At 40.3% G+C, this 22,153-nt stretch overlaps 2 protein-coding genes across 2 annotated transcripts in view; one reads left to right on the top strand and one right to left on the bottom strand.

Annotated features, from left to right (window-relative positions):
• Positions 1-78: 78 nt before the first annotated feature.
• LOC146472380 (uncharacterized) lies at positions 79-1,912 on the bottom strand. The gene is made up of 3 exons (XM_085119548.1): positions 1,766-1,912; positions 665-1,507; positions 79-582 (listed from the first exon to the last, which is right to left on the bottom strand). The coding sequence occupies exons 1-3, from the start codon at positions 1,910-1,912 to the stop codon at positions 79-81; spliced, it is 1,494 nt and encodes a 497-aa protein (XP_084975674.1).
• A 3,730-nt stretch (positions 1,913-5,642) lies between these two features.
• LOC146472381 (dipeptidyl peptidase 4-like) overlaps positions 5,643-22,153 on the top strand; it is a 28,659-nt gene continuing 12,148 nt past the window's right edge. Inside the window, exons 1-16 of the mRNA XM_085119782.1 lie at positions 5,643-5,859; positions 6,948-7,046; positions 9,256-9,350; positions 9,929-10,003; positions 11,228-11,280; positions 11,516-11,594; positions 12,258-12,381; positions 13,293-13,572; positions 14,957-15,080; positions 16,395-16,445; positions 16,883-16,990; positions 17,508-17,596; positions 18,013-18,060; positions 18,865-18,923; positions 20,209-20,277; positions 20,564-20,605. Of these exons, the coding sequence (XP_084975908.1) occupies positions 5,736-5,859; positions 6,948-7,046; positions 9,256-9,350; positions 9,929-10,003; positions 11,228-11,280; positions 11,516-11,594; positions 12,258-12,381; positions 13,293-13,572; positions 14,957-15,080; positions 16,395-16,445; positions 16,883-16,990; positions 17,508-17,596; positions 18,013-18,060; positions 18,865-18,923; positions 20,209-20,277; positions 20,564-20,605 (1,519 nt within the window). The 5' untranslated portion in view covers positions 5,643-5,735. The remainder of the gene's footprint in view (positions 5,860-6,947; positions 7,047-9,255; positions 9,351-9,928; positions 10,004-11,227; positions 11,281-11,515; positions 11,595-12,257; positions 12,382-13,292; positions 13,573-14,956; positions 15,081-16,394; positions 16,446-16,882; positions 16,991-17,507; positions 17,597-18,012; positions 18,061-18,864; positions 18,924-20,208; positions 20,278-20,563; positions 20,606-22,153) is intronic.

Below are 22,153 nucleotides of genomic sequence, written 5' to 3' on the forward strand. Positions count from 1 at the left end.
TTGCAAATCTATGTGGAGCTGACTCCATTTCAAAAGCTGTAATTCTGAGCGCTTGAGTTCCTGGACTGTCAGGGAACCTTAAAGTACAGCCTTGTGTCTTGTAACTTCAACGAAACGATGCACATAAGCAAGGACTCTGCGGATCTTTTTGAATGTGGAGCATCGTTGCAATAGGAAGCAGAAGATGGGGTTTTCCTCCTTTTCGTCAGGAACGGAGGCGGCATGAAACTCTCTGTTATTCTTGTCTCTGTTGTCAACTTGCTTGTGCTTCATTGCAGTCTTCATTTCTTTGGAAGTGTCTGCTCGTTCCTGGTGAGGACTTTGGTCATCTTCTTGAAATTGAGACCATTCAGTTTCTGGCAACTTAAGAAACGGTGGTCCTGACATCCAGGCTTCGAGTCCACCAGGCGCAATTCCTTTAGTGAGGGCATCTGCTGGGTTGTACTTGGACTTTATATAGCGGAATTGTTCGGATCCCACAGTTTCTTGGATTTCTGCAACTCGAACTGACACAAAGGGTCTGAATTCTCGAGGTGGGGTCTTGATCCACGTCAGGACAGTTCGAGAGTCTAAACAGAAGGTCTTGTCATAATATTAATCTTCAAAATTGATAAAGGCCAACGCCTCTTGGCACGTATTGTAAATCCTTGTAAGTGCTAGGCACCTCAAGAGTTCTATTCGAGGGACTTTTTTCTTGTTTCAGTGGGGCGACAAAGGGCTTGACGATCACCGGTACGCATTGATGGTTTCCAATGTGAAGCTTCCAGCGAAGGAAAATGGCAGCTCCATACCCCAGTTCTCCTCCGTCTGCAAAGCCATGTACTTGAGGCGGACCGATTGCTTCCGTTGGCTTCAGCTTACGGTCATATTTGAAGGTTAGAGGGTGATTTATCGCTTCTTCATTCTCCTTCCATTTGTGCTGTGTTGCTTCTTGGAGGATGTCGTCCCAACCGTATCCTGCACTCCGCAGCTCTTGCAGGTCAATTCGGAACTTAAGTGTTTCGGGTGCTACGAGACCAATAGGGTCCCACACCTGGGCTAGTAGAGCGAGGCAGGATCTTTTTGTGAACACTTCATTCAGTATAACTGAATCTTTCTTTAGAGCAAATGTGTCTTCTTGCTTGTCCCACCTTTGACCCAGCAAATCTGTATGGCGTTCACCACTGGTTTGGTCAACCTCCCAACTGTTTGAGTGCCACGCTTTAATCTGGAACTGACCCTTTCCGAGCACTTCGTCGATAGCAATTGTGACTTGCTTGGCCTCTGCAGTAGTTGGCCTGGATCCGCCAATGTCGTCAAGGTATGTTCGTTCCTGAAGTTCCTTTGCTGCTTCAAGGAACTCATCTTGTGAAGCTTTGGCTAGGATGTTGATTGCGTTCGAAGCAATGTCGGGAGCTGGCTTGTCACCGAAGTTTATTCTGAGCCACTGGTAGACGGTGGGAGGGTCATGTTGATTCTTTTTCCACAGGAATCTATGAAAAACCTGATCATCCGGGTGTACCAACACCTGGTTAAACATCTTCCGAATATCTTCAGCATACGCAACTTCATCCTATTTCCATGCTGTTAGAACGTTGGGCAGACTGTTGATGTAATTTGGCCCCTTATCTAGACGATCATTCAGGGAGAGACCATTGTGTCCCTTAGAAGATGAATCAAACACAAGTCTGACTTTTGTGCTTTTCTCTGGAGTAAACACGGCTTGGAGAGGCATGTACCATTCTGGTTAATCATGATCAACGTTTTCACATGGTACTTTGATTACAAAGCCTTGTTCCACCAGTTTCTGAACTTCTTCATCCACGACTTCAAAGCAGTCTTTCTTCTTAAACGACTTCTCCGCGGAATACATCCTCTTCAAGGCGATGTCATAATTGCTTTGTTTTGGAGGCCCAGTTTCTTTCCACGGCATTTTTACTTGGACTCTTCCGTCCACCAGTGTAGTTGAGGCTGAGAGGCCTTACACCATTGCACAAAAAGCAACACCAGACTGGAGAAATAACATCAGTCCAAGGCCAAAACTATTATGTGAGAAATTTTAATTTAAACTCGGTCATTTTATCACTCTTTGACGGTTACAATTTGTACAACTCATGGGAAAAATATGTTCTACTTTTTCTCACCTTACATTTTCGTCGAGCGACGAGTACGCAAGTCACTGTTGAGCTGCTGAGCTAGCTACCTAGCTATTTAATACGGCGATTCAGGTAGCTATAGTCAGTTACGCGTTATCGAACTAAACATATCCGTCTTTAATTAAGGTCTTTCAGTGCCAGACGTCCCAACCTAAAATGAGATTTAAAAGCGAAAAAGCCCTAGAGCAAAAAAGCGGATGACAAGTATGGTGTCTAACTATCGACACTGGTTGTGTGAAAGGTTGTGAAAACTATTCTTATCAAAAATGCATTTTGGTCAAATTGTTGTTCATTTTCCCGCTCATGATAAATGAATCATCGAGCATACAGGGCATGAGAATTGATCTTTTACCGAGGGTTTAAAAAAAAAAAAGAAAAAAATGTTTATTATTTGCCCTCGGTAAAGGATCAATCTTTGTCCTGAGAAGACTTCACGTTGCCACGTTATTTTTGTCAACCGAAGTCGCATTTAAACTCGGTCATTTTATCACTCTTTGACGGTTACAATTTGTACAACTCATGGGAAAAATATGTTCTACTTTTTCTCACCTTACATTTTCGTCGAGCGACGAGTACGCAAGTCACTGTTGAGCTGCTGAGCTAGCTACCTAGCTATTTAATACGGCGATTCAGGTAGCTATAGTCAGTTACGCGTTATCGAACTAAACATATCCGTCTTTAATTAAGGTCTTTCAGTGCCAGACGTCCCAACCTAAAATGAGATTTAAAAGCGAAAAAGCCCTAGAGCAAAAAAGCGGATGACAAGTATGGTGTCTAACTATCGACACTGGTTGTGTGAAAGGTTGTGAAAACTATTCTTATCAAAAATGCATTTTGGTCAAATTGTTGTTCATTTTCCCGCTCATGATAAATGAATCATCGAGCATACAGGGCATGAGAATTGATCTTTTACCGAGGGTTTAAAAAAAAAAAAGAAAAAAATGTTTATTATTTGCCCTCGGTAAAGGATCAATCTTTGTCCTGAGAAGACTTCACGTTGCCACGTTATTTTTGTCAACCGAAGTCGCATGGAGTAAAGTGAACATGAAATTTAATTTACTACGAATTTACTCATAGCTCCTTGAATGCGAAAACTATAAACAGTTTTCATCGCTTTTCCTTTTCGCTTTTTCGCTTTTTCGTCTTCCCTCACTTCTTCCAAATCAACAATCAGACGATCAAATCCTCGAATTGTTGTTAATATTTAGCAAGAGTCCGCAGCATCAAAAAAGCTGCTGCTCTTATAAAATTGGCGCTAAAACATGACGCGCTCTTCAGTTAATTTATCTCCCACGTAAATCGTATTTTGCATAATTATGCCATTCCGCACGCCATTCCACACATCATTCCGCAAACTCTTTCCATCTTTTACCCTCACCAATTTATAAGAGCTTGTCGTAGTTTAATGAAACTTTAAGATTAATAGATATGAGAAACCACTTTCACCTTTGTGTTTTTGTACAGCACATTGAGAGATATGCTGGATTTCCAGCCGTTTTGGGAGTCCGGTATCATTCTCCTCCCAACGTCGTGTGGGGCAAGCAGCGCGGGCTCCGAAAACGGCTGGAAATCGTTTGTAATGAATCAGGAACAAAACCAGTCCGCCGTTCCTGCTTTTATGCGGTAACTTTATAACCAAGTTTGAATGATGAGTTGACCTTAGGATGAGTTCGCAGAAATCCAAAGCGGCTCAGCTCTGTTAAAGTCTAACGTTCCGTCGTCATACATCTGAAGCAATAAGCATAAGTTTTGGTTTAAAATGGTGTAAGGCCTGCAACTCGTACTCCATGGCTATTTCTTTCCTTCATTCGGGAACGGAGTTTACTATGAACTGGAGGATTTATGAACGTGTTCAGGAGTCGAAAATAAAAAACACGAATCGAACAGTTGGAGAGTAATAAATAAAGAGACATTTTTGTTTGATTCATGCTTTTTATTTTCCAAAACACGTTCATAAACTCCCATCACCCGCAAACTCTGATACTGATAACAGTAAAACCCCGCGTATAAGAGCCTGGGTTTTAAGAACCTGTTAAGCTGAAATGTTCATTTTAAGCCCCCTTCACATAAGAACCTATTAAGGCTAAAATTTTAAGTTAGGTTCTTATCCGTGGAGTTGCTGTAAAAGTGTATAGGTCAAGAACTTGAACTGCTGAATTAACGTCATCATCGATATCTGATACTAACTGTAGGTTGATTGCTTGGAACTGGTTATGAATGTACTGTATTTGTCCCAAGATTTTCTTGGTATCAACTTTGAAATGGCATTTCAGAAAACTTACGCCTGCACTATACAGCTTTTAGGCATTATGGTGTAAATGATTTATATTGTATTATGAGATGATATAATATATGTAAATGAAATTCAAATGAAAATATAAGAACCTATTTTAAGAACCTTGGTAGCCTAAATTTGCTTTAAGTACAATTTATACCAGAACCTGTTTAGGCTAAATTAAAAAGTCCAGGTTCTTATACGGGGGTTTTTACTGTATATTTACACCATTGCGCAACTCATGATCGTGACACTCAAATCTGACAACGTGACGTTCGGCTGTGCTCGCAGTAAGACTGCTAGCCTGTGAACACGCCATGATTGCCTTCCAATCGATTCAAAAGTATCGCTACAACGAAATTAAAACAACTATGCAAGTCCTGCAATTTATAAAGAGCATCGAGATCGAGCAGCTTCCCCAGGGCACGAGGAATTTTCACAGATGTCTTGGAAGTGTTCTATACTACTACAGTGCTTGTAGCTCATTGTTGCCAAAACGAGTGTCACATCTCCTTTACCACTTGTTTGAAAATTCTAACTTTGCTCTCTTACGAAAGCTGCAAGTAATTTTTGTTAATAGGCCTTATCACGGTTTTCGACGCCATTTTGACAAGAAGGTAAACAGTCTTGAAATAACAGTGTTTGTATGGAAATCCGATGTCAAATAATTTTCATAAAACATCGCTTCTGAGAAATTCATGAATTGGAAACTTTTGGCACTGGAAAAAGGATTTTAAGAAAAAAATCTGAGGGATATAGCTGTACCAGAGAGCGTCCAGTCGTGTTTTGAATTTTCCATACATTTGTCTGTATAGCGAACCAGCCGTGAACTGCTACTAAAAATAGTTCGCGGTAAAAAAATACAGGGAAATGTGTGGAAAATTCAAAACACGACTGGACGCTTTCTGGCACAGCTACATCCCTCCAATTTTCTTCTTAAAATCCTTTTCCCAGTGCCAAAAGTTTCCAATTCACGAATTTTTCAGTTTCCATACACACACTGTTATTTCAAGACGTGTTTGCCTACTCGTCAAAATGGCGTCGAAAGCTGTGATAAGGCCTGTTGTGTTTTCAAGTGGTGTGCTCGCCGCGTATACTGACGGTTTCCGCGATTTGCATTTCATCCAACTCATTTGCGTGACAAAAACGTCAGGAAGAGCAAGAGGTCACAGAAGACAGCAGCTGACAGTGTGCATGTGTCAGTCACAACTTTTGCTAGACTGACAGATTAGTGATATCACTCGGTCAATACACAAACAGTTCGGCTACCAGCTGAGCACACAGGTTTATACATCTGAATCTTGACTCCGATTTTCTTCGTGAAAATGCGGACAAGTTCGCAGTTTGCGAAGGTTGGTGTTCCTCTGGTAGTTGTGAGTGTCTTGTTGGCCGTTGCTCTCATCTTAGCAATTGCTCTGTCCAAGAAATCCGAAACAGAAGATACGAAAGGTGAGTTTATTATTCTTCAGGAGCAGACGTCGGGGGGGATGGGGAGCGCGGGGCAGAAGGGGGTGGGGGGGAGGGGGCGTACTGTTCCTTTAAATTTTGGTTTCTTTTAGTCGGCTGACACAGTTACAACCCAAAAGAACCCTCCCACCCCCTCCCCCATTCGAATTTTTCAAGTAAAACTGAAGCAGTTTTCCCCATTCAGTCACTGCATTATGTATTACACATACTCGCCGGTGAACCGTAATTTTCACATAATACCTCATATCTTGCATTGTATGCTTTTCCACGTTTATTTAACTCGTTCCTTTCATATAACAGATCATTACAGCGAACCTACGTGAAAATATGGCTGACTCATTTAGTAGGAATATTCCTTGCTGCCTGTTTCATGTTAGAAATCGTAGCCGACACTATCAATATTTTCGTCCCCCCCCCCCCCCCCTCCCCACAACCTCCGTAGTCTAGTTGCTCCCAAAAATGTTCTCACATACCATAACGGATAAACACAGGCCAAAGATTACATTTCAAAAAAGGTATTTGAAGTTTAAAGTGACTTTTACTATTAATACCACCACGAATTGAGGCGAATTTCATTTTGGTTCATAGAAAAGAAAATTAACACAAACGAGAAGACAAATTAGGAAATTAGAGCGAGCGTGGAGGTCTGGTATTTTATGAATCATTTCTAAAGCCATTACAGTCGTCCTGAATACAAAATGCGGAAATAAATGCAGTGAAAGACAATCCTAACAGGAAGAGTTAACCCAGTCATGATTTCTTTTCTAAAATACCGATGAAGTCAAAGTTGAAATATTCTAAATAAAGAGAGCTACATGTGTTATTCGATGTTAGAAAAACATAATTGTCTGCGTATGCTTGTTAGTAGTCACGCAACGCTCCTGCGTGACTACTAAAAGAATGGCGTGTCTTCCGTGAGTATTTTTCCAAGCTCCTATGTTTGCGGTTTGGGCTCGTTGGTATGCTCTTGAACCGGTAAATTGCTTCTTCTTCTTCTTCTTCTTCTTCTTCTTCTTCTTCTTCTTCTTCTTCTTCTTCTTCTTCTTCTTTTCCTTTTTCTTTTTTATTAGGTGGTTCTGTTGGAAAAACTCCTGGGAAGGTGTTTGGATTTGACGACATGTTCAGTGGCGAATATTCTTACTGGCCATATTCTGTTAGATGGATGTCAGGTATGAACAAAATACCGTAAAATCCCTGTTATAAGTCGTGGGCTTATAAAAAGTGGAAAGGGTTTTTGGGTGGGCTTATATCCTGGGAGGGGGGGAAGGGAGGGATTATAAGCGGAATGAAACAAAAAACGTTCGAAACAAGCTGATAACAAAACGTACTTTATTTCACTTACAAGACCAAATTCGAAACTCTAATTTTAACTCACTAGTACTAACCCGAACATAACAAAGCGAAATCAAACATTTATTAATTTCAGTTCCACATCACCAGGTTAATTTAGGGTTTCTACTTCAAAATTGCCTTGTTCATCATCGTCAATCGTCTGCGTTGTGAAAACTCCACACCTTCTTCAAACATTAAAAGCTTTCTTTAGCGGTATCTGACGAGATAGAAAAACCTCATTGCCTATAATCATGGGCCTATAAGCGGAAGGGGGAGGGCTTATAACTGAGGAGGCTTACAAGCGGTCATTTTACACTCACGATACAATGCAATACAATACAACACAGAGCATTAGAGTGTGTTCACGGCGGCCATATTGGATATTGGAGAAGCGAAACAATAGAATGTTTTTCCCTTGAGAAATAAATGTTATTTTTATGCCAATATCTGGTTTCTCCTACAGTATTAACACACCGTAATAAACTTTGAAAAGTTAAAATTCCAATAATAATACTTATATACTTGTTTTTTGAGTTGGCAATTGAATGTACAGACAGTATTTCTTTTATCATCGCAAGAACAGGCAGACTAGGCGCAAGAGCACGCATTTGCGCGCGAAAAGAGCCGGCCCGCCTACCCACTCGCTCATTTCCGATCCCGTGTATCTCTCTTTCTGCGCCCTCTCTTCTCTGCATAGGCCTCTCTCGCGCTCGAGTGGAGACAAATAAAGGACTGGAAAGGGTGAAATAATGAGGAGCGCGGGGGACGATGGTAAGCTCTTCCCGTCGTCCCTCGCGACCAATTTTTCTTCATTTCCGGTTTTCTTCCCACTTGCGATCGCGACTTTTTGCTCCTTTTTTCATGAAGCAGCCTCTACGGAGAAGAAAGTTCTGCTCCCAAGAGGAAATGGAGCAGATCTGTTTAAAGAGTTCCGGCTGCGACGATCGAGAAAAGTAGGACTTTTAAAAGAATATAGAAGGGAAGAACCGGTGGGGAGTATAATACGTTTTAATGGCCACTTTGCGTAACTCGACGATTTTTAGGTATCTTGTATCGAAGAATATGTTTACAAGGGTTTGACTCGCTACTGTCATAACTGTACCCTCCGTAAAATGGATACTCGAAAGCAAGGTTGGACACCTTATGAGGTTTACAGAACTGAAAACGTATTTCAAATTTAACAGTAAAAACAAATAAAAATTAAGATAGTGTGCACCTCGAACCCGGCCTCCAAGGAGAGCCCTGGGCTGGCCTGCAGAACAGGCGTTATTTTCTGCGTTTTTCAGGCGAGCAGAGGCAATCACGTGGCGAGCGTGGAGCGTGCGTCACGCGCGACGGTAGGGGCGACCCTCCCGTCTTGCAAGTCTCGCGCTCCGCGCTCGCCTGAAAAACGTAAAACAAAAACTGTCTGTTCTGCAGGCTAGCCCTGGGCTGCCTGTGGCACGTATGCAGCTTCACTTAGCTCAATTTTTATATTGTAAGGACGCGTTTAAACGGTTTCAACAACAAAGTTGAACGGATGTTGGGCAAATGTTGGATGATCTGAGCTTTCAATTGGCTTCAACGCTAATCAACATTTTTAATAACAAAGGAAATGTCGAAACGATGTTGAATGAAAGCTTAAAACCAATTTAAATTTGATTCGACACCCTTTCAACAAACGTTCAACATTTTTTTGCACTTTCAACAATGTTGAAAGACTAGTTCAAACGCACCCGACATTTGGTTCAACAAAGTGTTGAAAGCAAGTTGAAGAAAATGTTAAAACCGTTTAAACAGGCCTCAATGGACACGTCCATTGCCCATTCGTCGAGACCACAATCATCATCAATCACAGTTTCATTTTACGTTGCTCTGGCTTTTGAGCTGAAGTAACTGAGGTATTTTTGCTATATATTAGATAACAAATTCTGCAGACACCTTGTACGTTTTTTCGTTCCATACGGTATCGTGTCCATTTTTTCAGTATTTATGGTTATTACAAACAACCGCATCAACAATATTGTCAACACTCTAAATTCTAACTATTCCATTTTCTCTTCATAGATAACGAGTTTCTTCGGTATTCAGACGGAAACTTAACCGTCACGAATCTGTCCAAGAACACCACCAGGGGATTCCCCGTTTCCAAAGATATCATGGTAATCTTAATTAATTCTCAACAACTTAATTTCTTTATTTCGGGTCCCGTACTTTAAGTTCTACATGTCCCCTAAAAGCTTAAGCGACTGCGATAAGCACAAGCATAAGCACAAGCATAAGCACAAGCATAAACTTGCGACGTTTTCACATGTGAAACAAGCACAAGAAAATAAGGCATACGCAAGCGCAGTAACGTTAGAGGAGATCTGGAAACTGATCCAAGATGGCGGATTAATCTCGCTTGTGCTTGTGCTTACCTCACGTCGGTTCCGACTTGTGAAATAAGCACAAGCGTGAGATAAGCACAAGCACAAGGAATGGAAAAAGTTTCTTTTTCTTGCGCTTATGCTTATGCTTAACTCACGCTCATTTCATGCCGTTCCCACACGATTTTTCTTATGCTTATGCTTGTGTTTATCTCACAAGTGGGAAGGTGTGTCTGTGAGTCACGCACCTTTAAAAATCTTTCCTTTACCATTCACCTTCCATTTGAATCGACCATATTAGCTATACTACCGACTGTAGACGAAGAAAACATGACATAGACTTCAGTTAGTTGTTTCCTTTTATCTTTTAGTCAAAATACAATGTAACGTTGTATTGGACGTCTCCGGACGAAAAGTGGGTTTTGATGGCTTCCAACAGAAGGAAGGTAACTCGATGTAACGCAATTCTTCTTTCTAGCGTGACCTATAACGTCATTTTGTCTCCCGAAAGTGACTAACCTGTGTGCATTCTTCCCAGCCTCATTCATCCCCAGTTTTCACTTGGCGCCCGGCCGAACTTGATGCCTAGGAACGAGGCTAAAAATCCCTGAATTCTTCCCTCATATGGCGCGGCGTAAGAGGGAAAAAGCATACGTGTCTGCGCGAGGGCTATGAGGGGCAGGAAAGAAATGATATGATTGTGATTAGTTGAATGTGAACATATGAAACCAAAAGACTTAGTACAAAACAACAACAACAACGTTTGTTGTTGATTTTCTCCCCTCTCCGCGCAAGCCAGCATCTAAAGTCTGGTAAAGAACTAAGCTCGATTTCCGCCGCTTCCTCGGGTCCAGCCTTCCTCCTGGTAATTCCTGGTAATTCCTTTCCTGGTAATCGAGCCTAGTAAAGAAGGAAATATTTATTTAGCGATCTGAAGGCTGAGGTCCGATACATACTAGTTATGCAGTGCTTTCGAGTGGTTTACCGTGAAATATCCCACTCGTGACTTGATTTTTCTTAGTATACACATGAACCTTTAGGCGAGTGTGTATACAAAGAAAAATCAAGTCACGAGTGGGATATTCACGGTATACCACGAGAAAGCTTTGCATAACTAATTTATCCCATGCCACTCATTGAATTAACACAAAACGTCACTCTTTTTCAAATGCTTTAACAGCAAATACAATCAGTGAAAACATTTTCAACAGATTGGCAACGTTTCTTGAAAGTACATAATTGTGATAAAAAAAAACTAAAAAATATAAATAAGTTCTGTTCATTAAATGTATAAAAGCCTTCGTAGGGAGCGAGGAACGCCAGGATTTTTTCGTGGAATACTAACCGTTGTATACCGCAGAATATGTAACGGGTTTCTAGCTCTCTGATTCGCTGTATTCTCTATGGCATGGGATAAATCTCAGTCATCAACCTCAAGCTTCATAGCATTTGCTTCACACTTTCTATGCGGAAACACGCTTATTGCGAATTTTTTTGCTTGGGTCCGTATGACATCAAGAGAGAAACATAGTCAGCTCTCTGTAGCCACCAACGTTTTCACTGTGAACGAGGCTGCCAAATGCTAAGTGCTGTAGTAAAAGAAATGGGTGATCTTCTCTCAGGAGATTTTTTTTTAATATTTTAAGCAAAGTGGTTTTATTATCTTTCAGTTGTACCGGAGATCGTTCTTCGCAGATTACTATGTGCACTATCTGGAGAATGGGTAAGTGTTGGTCAAGGAATATTATTAAATCCCAGAGAATTTTTAGCAATACTAAAACAAAACAAAAAACATTGAACAAGACATGGATCGCTTACCGGTATAAATCAATGATAAAAACAGTAAAATATTCCTACTTCTATGTTTACTAACAAAATTTATTTTCAACAATTTAGCATTACTTTGTTTCAAGAGTAATGGAGGATTCCTTTAACTAACTCTTTTTTCTGTTCGCTAGAACAACTTTTCGCGTAACGTCGCCAAATCCAAATAAGCAGATCCAGTTGGCTATGTGGGCAAACGACGGCACTTCCATAGTAAGCTTTCTTTAATTGTGTGGAATCAGATCACGGTAATTTTTCCAGGAGTCAGTTCATTTTGTGACCTAGTTTAGACGATACCTCTTAATGCAATGGTAATTTTGCGTAGTTAATGACGTGGGAAAAGCAGATCTTAGCGAGTGCTATTTGAATCTAAAAACTGAGAAAATTAGGGGGAACCACGCATATTTCAGAGATAATCAATTAACAACACTTCTAAAAAGCTTCAAACTACACTACAGTGTATGGCATTTTTCCCCAAGTTGAAGCTCAATTATCTTTGAAAAATACGTGGTTACCCCCAATTTTCTTTTTGGAATCCGATAACGTTTGTATTAGTAGGTACCATCCCGAGATGCGCAGAACCTATGCTCAGTAGCAAAGGGAGGCGCCGTCCTTAATTTTTTTTTTTAATTAAACAAATGATTGTGATTAAGCTGATAATTTACTATCGATAATTGATTTACTCCTCATTTGAAGTAATTGGATTGGCTGAGAGGTCATTTATAGAAAATATATGAAACGTGATAGAAACTTTATTCAGCGACGGTAATACTACCTACCTGATAAACCTGTGCGCTAACAACATGATTTCTCGAAATACAAAACATTGTAAATACTATTTTGAAATCTAATCTTTGGACTGGTGTGTTATCATAGGGTTTGGTTCAAGATAACGACATTTATTGGTTGGACAAAGCCGTTGGAGGAAGGCTTCATTCAATTACTAACAACGGAAAGGAGAATGAATTGTTTAACGGGGTTCCTGATTGGGTGTACGAAGGTAAGTAAAACATGACCTTAAAGGGATTTTCAATCGAGTGTCGTAAAACCAAAGCCAAAGCAATTACAGTCAACTCTCGCCTTGCGGACACCTCGCTATTACGGACACCCCGATAATAAGGGCAGCAGCTAAATCCCCGGCAGAAATTAATTCCTGACGTTTGACTGAAATAAATTCCCGCTATTACGCACTCGCTGTTAAGGACACTAACTCGCGGTCTAGAGGGTGTCCGCAAGAAAGGGAGTTGAACGTACGCTGACCAATCACAACAGACCCAAACAGAGCTAGGAGCCAATCAAAATTCAAAGCAAATGTCACCTGTCACATGTCATCGGCATTAAGCGCGGGAAAACGCTCGAGAAAAAGTTGCCACTGGTTTTGGTTTGGCTTCTCATTGGTGAAGAAAGTGGCGCGAATTTCGCCGACTAATCACAGAGCATAGTGAGGCAAAACCAAAGTGAATGTGAAATTGTTTTCAACAGTCAACTGGTTCCTCGCGTGCCCCTATCAAGCAATGATTCAGGACACAGTTCAAACCTTAAGGGTCAAGAAAGCAGCTTCACAGGCTGAAAAAGTTAGAACCACTTTGTACAGCATTAACAGTACCACAGGAAAGTATGCTCAGTAGCTTTCATTTGAATGGTTACACTTTAGGATTTCATCCACAGTCTCAAAAGTTAGAACCACCTTGTATAGCATAATAAACAGCACCACAGGAAAGTACTGCTCAGTAGCTTTCATTTGAATGGTCACATGTTAGGATTTTGTTCGCGGACTGAGACTGTGAATGAAATCCTGAAGTGTGACCATTCAAATGAAAGCTACTGAGCAGTACTTGTTTGATGCGCAGTTTATGATTGTATTTTGCAAAGCAAATTTAAAGTTTTCATGGTTCTAAACTTTCTTCACAGAGGACGTCACGGTGACCAATTCAGCCATGTGGTTTTCCCCAGATGGGCGTTATCTCGTTTTCGCTCAGTCAAACGACACCAAAGTAAAGTGGTTCCCATACATGTGGTATGGCAAGGATTCCGACTTTTACACAACTGTAAAGAGAATAGCTTACCCTAAACCTGGCTCGCCAAATCCAGTTGTTAAAATGAAGTTGGTGGACTTGCGAAATCTCCCGGTGAATTTGACCGACGTACCTTCTAAAACGGTGCTGCAACCGCCGTCTGAGTTTCAGTCTGTGTAAGTCAAGCTACCACGCTATCTTTTAAGATTGTTCGTAGAATGGATACTCCAAACGCTGGATACCTTATGGTGTTAACACAATGTAGTATTCCCAATCGTGACAGCCCTGACGTAGACAAGAACAGAACCTAAGCCCATTTGTTAAGCAGGGAACTGAGAGAATAGAGCTCCATTTAGGCAGGGGACATCTGTTTGAGGGTTTAGCAGTGATCTACACTATTTAGGCCTAAGCACTGATTTGAACGGTTAGTTGTCATTTGTTGCCAATGCTAACTCTCTGAAATAAGTTAAAAATGATAACGAAATAAGTTAAAAATTACCATTTTTCTCAACTAGCCCTCGTTGGTCTACTGAATATGGTTAGACAAATGACCCTTGTTCGAGGCATGCGCTATTTTGCTTTTAACTTTAAATTTGGTCGTAAAGAAAATGTACAGTTTTCTTCGGCAAAATATCAGCTCAAAAATTGGCAACTATAGAGAACGAATTCGACCTAATTCCTTTTGTTTTCAACTGGGAAAATATGCCATTATAAGTACGGAATAAGGTCAGCTAGCATTTTTGTAAATCCAATAACAGCTCGGGAGTAAATCCGGAAAAATAGATTCGGTCTCCCAAAACTTTGTGCGGCTTAAGACCGAGCGTTTGAAGAACAGTTTTATTTTTAGCCATGTCTATAAGATGTAGATATTTTCTTTTTTCCTCTTTGTTATTATATTTTTAGCCATGTTTTTAAGATGTAGATAATTTTCTTATTTTCTCTTTGTAAATTTGTAAATATCCCGTAATTCAGCTTATGGCTGCAATGGTGTGTTTTATAATAAAGTATCTATCTATCTAAAGTATCTATCTATCCTTAGATGTTTCAACTAAAGCAACCGAACAGATAAAACTGTCAAATTCCCGCGCGCTGATTGGCTCGTAGCTATTTTCTATAAGAGTACAATACAATGAAAATGACGTCAGATGTAACGTGCGCGCTTTCTCAACGGAAAATAAAAGTAATTCGGCTGGTACTTTTCCCATGATATTCTAAAAGACAAATTGACGGCAGTTTTCTATCTACAAAGGCATATCGGTGCAAGCTAATTAACCCATCGAAGGCAGTTTTCTAGCTATGGTCTATACTCATAAAGACTATAAAATGACGCTATTAAATGCCATTGAAACCACACACCTGCAGCTCGTGATTCAGTTTAAGTTTCGAACATTTTATGACTTCATTTTATGGTCTATAAGGGTATAAATCATAGAAAACTGCCGTCGATGTGTTAATTAGCTTGCACAAATATATCTTGACAAGTCCTCAGAAGGATCTGGGAATATTGATAACAAAATTTTAAGCATTTTGTTATGTTCACCTTTCCTTCTATATCCACAGTGAGCATTATTACACAAATGTGGCTTGGGCGTCAAACAACAGTGTGTTGGTTTGGTGGCTGAACAGGATTCAGGACACATCTATTGCGTCAATCTGCAATGCTTCATCAGGAATCTGCGCTGAGGTAATACGAGATAACTAGCGCGGTTTATACCAGAGAAATTAAGACCGCGGGTTGCGCTAAGTTAAGCCACAATGTGCACGAATGTTAGGCTCACCCAAGCCGTGGCTTAAGAACGGTGCCAATTTATAAAGAAGTATTTTTGACCATGCGGGGAAAGCAGATCTCATCAAGGGCTATTGAAATCCAAGAAAAAAATTGGGGATAACGACGCGTTTTTGTGTAGAGATAATTATGCAAAAAAATTTATTCCAAAAAACAGTAAAATACAAAGCAATGTTTGGCGTTTTTTTTTTCCAAATTGGAGCGAAGCTTTATTATCTCTGAAAAGTGCATGGTTACCCCAATTTTCTTTTTAGATTCCAAGAGCACTTGCTAAGTTCTGCTTTCTCCGCATCATTTTAAACCGCGCAAAAATATCCCTGTATTAGTAGGCACCACCCATAGGAAACCCGAGTATCTCGAGATGCGCAGAACGTATGCGCAGTAACAGAAGTAGGCACCATCCTCAAGTCGCAACCTGTTATGTCATTTTTGGACGCATTTATACGGTATGTTTGCGATTTAGCTAAGACGCTGTTTATTTATGCTGTGGCTTGTTTTTCTCGTAAATGGCCCTATATAGTGTAGCATAGTAAATAGTATCGCAGGAACGTTCTGCTTCATAGCTCTAGTTTGAATGGTGACTAAGTATAGTTTCACGGATCCACAGACTCAGAAGTCAAAACCACCTGATGTAGAATTATGAATGGTACTAAAGTGGAGTTTTGCTTGACAATTCATAACTTTCATTTAAATGGTCACACTTTGGTAGTTCACACGCAAACGAAGTTAAACCGCCTTAATACGCAGGAAAGTACTCAGCTTAATAGCTGTGTTTGCAATTGAATGGTCACACTTCCGGATTTCATTCACGGGCCCAAACGTAAGAAACACCTCGTACAGCATAATACACAGCGCCACAGGAAAGTACTGTATAAATAAATAAATACTGCTCAGTAGCTTTCATTTGAATGGTCACACTTTCGGATTTCATCCACCGACTCAAACGTTAGTAACACCTTTTACAGCATAATAAACAGCATCACAGGAAAATACTCAGTGCTAAGTAGTTTTCATTAATGGGTCACAGTTTAGGATTTTGAACACATGCTCAAAAGCTAGAACGGTCACACACAGCTTGCGCGGGCTGGGATTAACAGCTTAAAATTCAGCTTAGCATTAGTCCTGAGTCCTTGCTTTGTGCCCATCTGTTTCAGTATGAATGAATTCATTTTTCCAGGTTACATTTTGTCTTTTTTCTTTCTGTTATTTTAGAATCAAAGGCTAAACGTCACAAATGGTTGGGTGAACACAAAGTCGTACTTGGTAGGTCTGTAGCATGCATTTTCCTGCGCTTTATACAAGCTGCATGTGTTTGCATCGAATTCTGATCGGTCTATTGTGTGTTTTTAAGGCCCGTTCATTCAACATTTGCCCAACATTCATTCAACAAAAGTTGAACGGATGTTGGGCAAATGTTGCATGAACGGAGTGTTCAAACGGTTTCAACGCCATTCATCAAGAAAATGTTGCATCGATGTTGAATGGAAGTTTTAACCAATTTAAATTTGATTCGTAGCATTTTCAACAAGCTTTAAACACTTTTACGCTTTCAGCAATGTGGAACGACCTGTTCAAACGCTCCCGACATTTGATTCAACAACTGTGTTGAACGCATGTTGAAGCAAATGTTGAAACCGTTTAAACAAGCCTTAACTCTTTTTGTGATGGACCAGTACTAAGAGCTTCTTTTGTCCTTGCAGGCTCCAAACCCGTGGTTCGCAAAAGACGGTTCCTATTACTTGACTCTTGTACCTTCGCCTCAAGGTGATAAAGGAGACTTCATTCATCTGGCAAAAGTCATGGTTCGTGTAAGTATGAAGCCGTGGAAAATTTAGGAGCTTTTATTTAGAACACGCGAGGCGACGTTGTATTAAGAACGCAAGAACTATCAATTCTTTTAAAGGCCTTCTTGAAACTCACTTTCAGTTTTCAATTAGCCTTTCCTAATCAGTTCACGCTGTTGTGTCTTTATTTATTTTTATTTCTGGCATTTTTATTCTATTATGCTAATTGTTTTAGATTGTAAAACGCATTTGATCATTTCGTCATGAAAAATGCGCTATAGGTTGATTGCACGTTACGTCATGGCTTCCATGTTGGCGGTTAGGAACAATAAGATTTTTCTCCTCTGGGAGTTAACTTCCATTTTTATGCAAACTATGCGAGCAAATTTTCTTTTGTTTTGGCACCAACATGGCGGCAATGCAATCAACCTATACAAAGTCATAAATTATTATTATTATTAACTGTTATTATTATTTTCGAAAACTTTCAAGGTTTTTTTTTACTGGCTGTAACTATTGACTTTTCCCTTTGTGTTTACAGTCCTCAGGCAAGAAAGACATCTCCTTCCTTACTTCAGGAGCGTGGGAAGTAGTCAGGATTTCAGCCTTCAATAAAGACACAGAAATAGTGTAAGTTGCATTTTAATTAGTTGGATATTCAGTTGAATGCGAAAAATATGGCGCTAATGGTAATTGGTCGACGTCAATGGAAATCTTGATTTGTTCTTGACCAAGTGAAGCAGAAAAATTTTTCCTTTGGTTCAAGACTGTTCCGCAAAAATGAATTAAATTGAAAGTAGCGTATTATTAAAGAATTGTTTTAAAAAAATGATAGAGAAACAGCGAGAAGATTGGTAGCTAAGTGAAAGCTCTGGAATTGCATTATCCAATGGCCCAGGTTTGAATAAAATCTGTTAATCTCGTCCGTTGGAAAATTAGCCGTCCTTTGAACAATCGGGGCCTTGTCAGTGACGAACCAATAAGAAAAAAATCACGACCATAGAAACCTTACCAAAGTGTGTTTGGTAATTTTGTTTGTTTGGCAGGTATTTTCAAAGTGCTGAAACCTCACCAAGGGAAAGACATATATACAGGTTGGATTCCTTTCTTCTCATACGTATTCCACTTTTAAGTGGAAACAAGAAACCCCACATTTATAAACACGTTTGAGTGGAGTTTCTGTTAATTAAGGGCACAATCTTGTTCCGTTACCCTTGTGACTAGAGATAACGTATTAACCTTCCACCTCAGAGTTTTAAGGGGGTCATCTGCACCATTTGCAACGTCTTCATGGTTGGTCGAGAGACAAAATATGGAACAACAGAACAATGCTCCCAGCCTCTAAAAAACAATGCAGATGCAGGTTATTAGTGTCCAGTGAAAATATAGCTTTAGAAAGGTACAGGTCTAACGGTTTTAAGTCGTGTTATTGGTAAAAGGTAGCTACCAGCCTCGTCAAGAGGCGTCGTTTGCCCCTGGTCGAATGTGACATCACCCGTTGAGCTGATCGGGAAGGCGCGCTCATCGAGGTCGATCCCAGGTCCCCGATAGAAAGTTTGGCTAGCTCGATAAGCACGATGAGGCCTGGTAACAGGTCGGGATAGCTACATCACTACACACGCCCACAGACTGAAAATGTTATCCAGGATATGCTATACATGGCAATTTTAATCCACAATTCGTGTCACGCGAGACTGAATTGCCACACAGCTGCACAAAACATACATTAACTGGGTATTTCCAGGTTCGTGGCTTCAGAAATGTGGTTAGATTAAATAGGGACTTAAAATTAGACCTCGTTAAGTATTGAACTGCAACTTCAGTCTATCAGTAAAGGTTTCTACATGTACATAGAAAGAACAAGCTTAAGATTTGTGCGAATACTTTTTTTTAACTAGTTTGAATGTAAAGACCAAGAAGAAAGATTGCCTCTCGTGTAACTTGCCTTGGGCGGAAAGTAAGTAGTAACAAATGCACGCAGTATACCTGTGTTTTTGTTTGTTTGTTTTTGTTTTTACTTTTTTACAATTTATATCATAAGCTTTTAGGTGAAAAGCTCTTTTGAGGCCACTACAATGGCCATTAACCTGGTCATCTTACGTCATTGATAGAGCTAGACATTAACATCATCGCTATCAGTGTCATCGTCGTCGTCGTCGTCACATAGCTAACCTCGTTCCCAGGGCCTTTTCCCTAGCCCAAGCTAGGGAAAAGGCCCTGGGAATGAGGTTGGTCACATAGCATTAGGAAGCTTAAGCAAGGACTACGGAGACGGCAATGACAACGCCACAAAACAATAGGTTAAAATAAGGGAAAACAATCGCTCTGCACGTGCGTTTTACATTTTGGTACATTTCTTTGCCGTTCTCTGCAAAACAACAACGCGAAATGACCAAATTCAAGGTTTTGTGGAGAACGTGAACACACGACGGTGAACTTTGTCGTCATCGTCGTCATCAGTATTATCTTTATACCGTCATCATCGTCATTATCATCATACTCATCATCACCATTACCGTAACTATCAGCGTTACCATCCTCTTCATAATCAACGTCATCATCTTTTACAGGAATACACAGCCCGCATGTAGCAGAGCTAATCGAGGCGGCCAGTGTAACTTAATAATAATTAGAAACATGAATAAAATAAGAATAAATGAGAAAAATGATGTGCTCCTATCAGGAGTTGAACCTAAGACCTTCCGATTACTAGTTCGGATGCTCTACCACTGAGCTCGTGGGAGCTAAGGGCATTAAACTACAATCCTGGCCAATTGGTTTCGGGACGCTTGGAGTTTTTTACAAGTTTTGTTGTGAAATTACACAAGTACCGAAAGTTTAAGGTCCCAAAAAGAATCTTAGAAACTTATTTCCCCCGTCCCCCCTAAACAATGTTGAAGTTGATAAAATGTACAAGATATTCGAACCATGTCTGACTCCTGACTCTCAACATTGTTTAGGGGGGGCGGGGAAAAAAGTTTTTCATGTTTTTAAGTAAAAAGAGGCCAAGTGTCCCGAAAGTTCTGGCCAGGATTGTAGGTTCATGGGACAAACATCCTGCATACTGCTAGGATTGGAATGTCAGAATAAATTAGTTGATTGACTATTATCAGCTAGACATATTCCTTCGACACGATTTTGGACGAAAATGTTTGGTCGTTTATCCGGGCTTAAAGATCTCACAGTATAGTAGGGGATGAAAACTTACTCTTTTATGAAGTGTGTGTTGATTTCTCTTTCAGATGGTGATTGTAAGTACTTCACGGCAAGCTTCAGTCTTAGTGCTAGCTGGTACATACTTAATTGTTATGGTAAGGCTGTTGATCCCAGCTAACGAAACTGATTTTAATCCATGAAAAGTTTTCTGTCGCTCATCACTGGTTAAAATGTGTCACGTGACGAAAATATCCTCCATTTAAAACTACGTAACGTGCAAGTGATGCTGTCAAGACTACCCCACTTTTATGTGCCGCGTTCAGTTAAATGTTTTATGGGGAAAACGTCGGTCTGTAACTTACAATACGGACCGAGAAAACGAGGTTATTAAGAGGTCTGTGCGACGTGATGTGCTGTTTTGTTTTGTTTTTTCTTTCACAGGACCAAACGTTCCAAGGTTTACTCTGCATAAAACGAGTTCCGGTAAGAGTCAAATGTATCTTTTTGCAGTTCAGCTCCCCCTCTCCCCATTTTTCGCCGATTTTCCATGTCAGATGTTAATCTCGTTTCTTTTAGCTGTTGTTCTTTGCATTATTAGTCCCTAAATCGAATCATTAACCGTTTTACAAATCGTTTTTGTTAAGATGACAGGAGTTCAAGAAGATCAGTTGTTCTTGGAAAGTTTAAAACAAAAAATGTTATTTGTTTACCAGTGGAAACATTTCCACTTTCTGGCAGCCTAAACATATACATTTGCGCAGTTTTCGGTTCCGGTCAGTCTCTTACTCTTGTCTTAAGATTGAAGGTTTCCTCATAAACCGCAAACCGCAAACCGCAAACGTCGGCCAGCGGTTTATAGTTCGGAGTTCGCCTTATTTTACATAATCCGGACTTAAAATTGAGTGTTGCTTTTTACCTATACTTCTCAAACTCATTAATAATTCATCAAGCCAAAACAAAGCAAATCACTACAGTAAAGGAGGGTTGGAAATGTGAATTTAATTATCATAAAATTTTGTGAACTTTTGCTTCGAATTTCTCCAAGAATTATCAACAGTTTGAGAAGCTATATCAAACACTTGAAAGAGTATTTCCTCCTATTTCCAAACACCTCGAAGTTGGTTAAAAAAAACTCGGCTGCGCCTCCTTTTTCCAACCTACTTCTCGGTGTTTGGAATTCGGAGGGAACACTCTTCCTCCTGTTTGATATATTAAATCATGGGATACTCGCAACAAAACAAGATGGCGGCTGCACGCTGGAACGAATCGATGCATGCGCTAATGTGGTTGGTAATTCTTGTAATCTCTAAACTGAATCAAACAATTCACTCATTCATCGAGGTAACACTTTAAGAAAAAGTAAATTTGACGTTTCAACGTGGCGTTATATTTTCAAAACTAGCAAAAAAACTCTGCCGTAATTTACTTATCTCTAGACAGTGTCCTTGACGTTGAAACCTGATCCGCAAACGTCAAACGGAACGGCAGGATCTGGGCCACGTGACTTCTAGAGTTTTGCGGTTTTCGAGAAAAGAGGAAAAACCTCAATCTTAAGGCCAATTCAGACGGTACAACTTTTGCTCACGACTGTCTCATGCGATTTCTAGAGCGCGCGCTGCTCGCGTCACGCAAAAAATTGGACTCAACTCTCGTCACTCAACATTGCCTATACCTACGATTGTCGTAGGATTTTAAAGGGCAATTTACACGGCACGACTTTGTCGCATGCGATAGGCCTACGACACGAATTGTTTCGTATAAATCAAACCTACAACTCGCTTACGACTGTCGTGTACGACACAAAAAATGTCGCAGGATTTTAAAAAACGACAGTCGTAAACAAGTTGTAGGGTTGATTTACACGAAACAATTCGTGTCGTAGGCCTGTCGTAAGCTTGTCGCATGCGACAAAGTCGTACCGTGTAAATCGCCTTTTAAGTTCCTTGCTGTCTTTATTATGACCCGTGAGAATAGTCTCTGGAGCAGAGCGCCGTTGCTTTTTTTTTGTCGTCGTCGATCGCGAATCTCAAG

The sequence above is a fragment of the Pavona decussata genome, unplaced genomic scaffold, assembly GCF_977016875.1.
Source record: "Pavona decussata unplaced genomic scaffold, jaPavDecu1.1 SCAFFOLD_100, whole genome shotgun sequence".
NCBI lineage: Eukaryota > Metazoa > Cnidaria > Anthozoa > Scleractinia > Agariciidae > Pavona > Pavona decussata.

Coding starts and splice junctions, on each gene's coding strand:
- LOC146472380 (XM_085119548.1), bottom strand. CDS start 1,912: ATGCCGTGGAAAGAAACTGGGCCTCCAAAACAAAGCAATTATGACATC. Junction 1,508..1,765: donor AACTGGTGGAACAAGGCTTT/GTAATCAAAGTA, acceptor ATGTTTAACCAG/GTGTTGGTACACCCGGATGA. Junction 583..664: donor CCTCGAATAGAACTCTTGAG/GTGCCTAGCACT, acceptor TATTATGACAAG/ACCTTCTGTTTAGACTCTCG.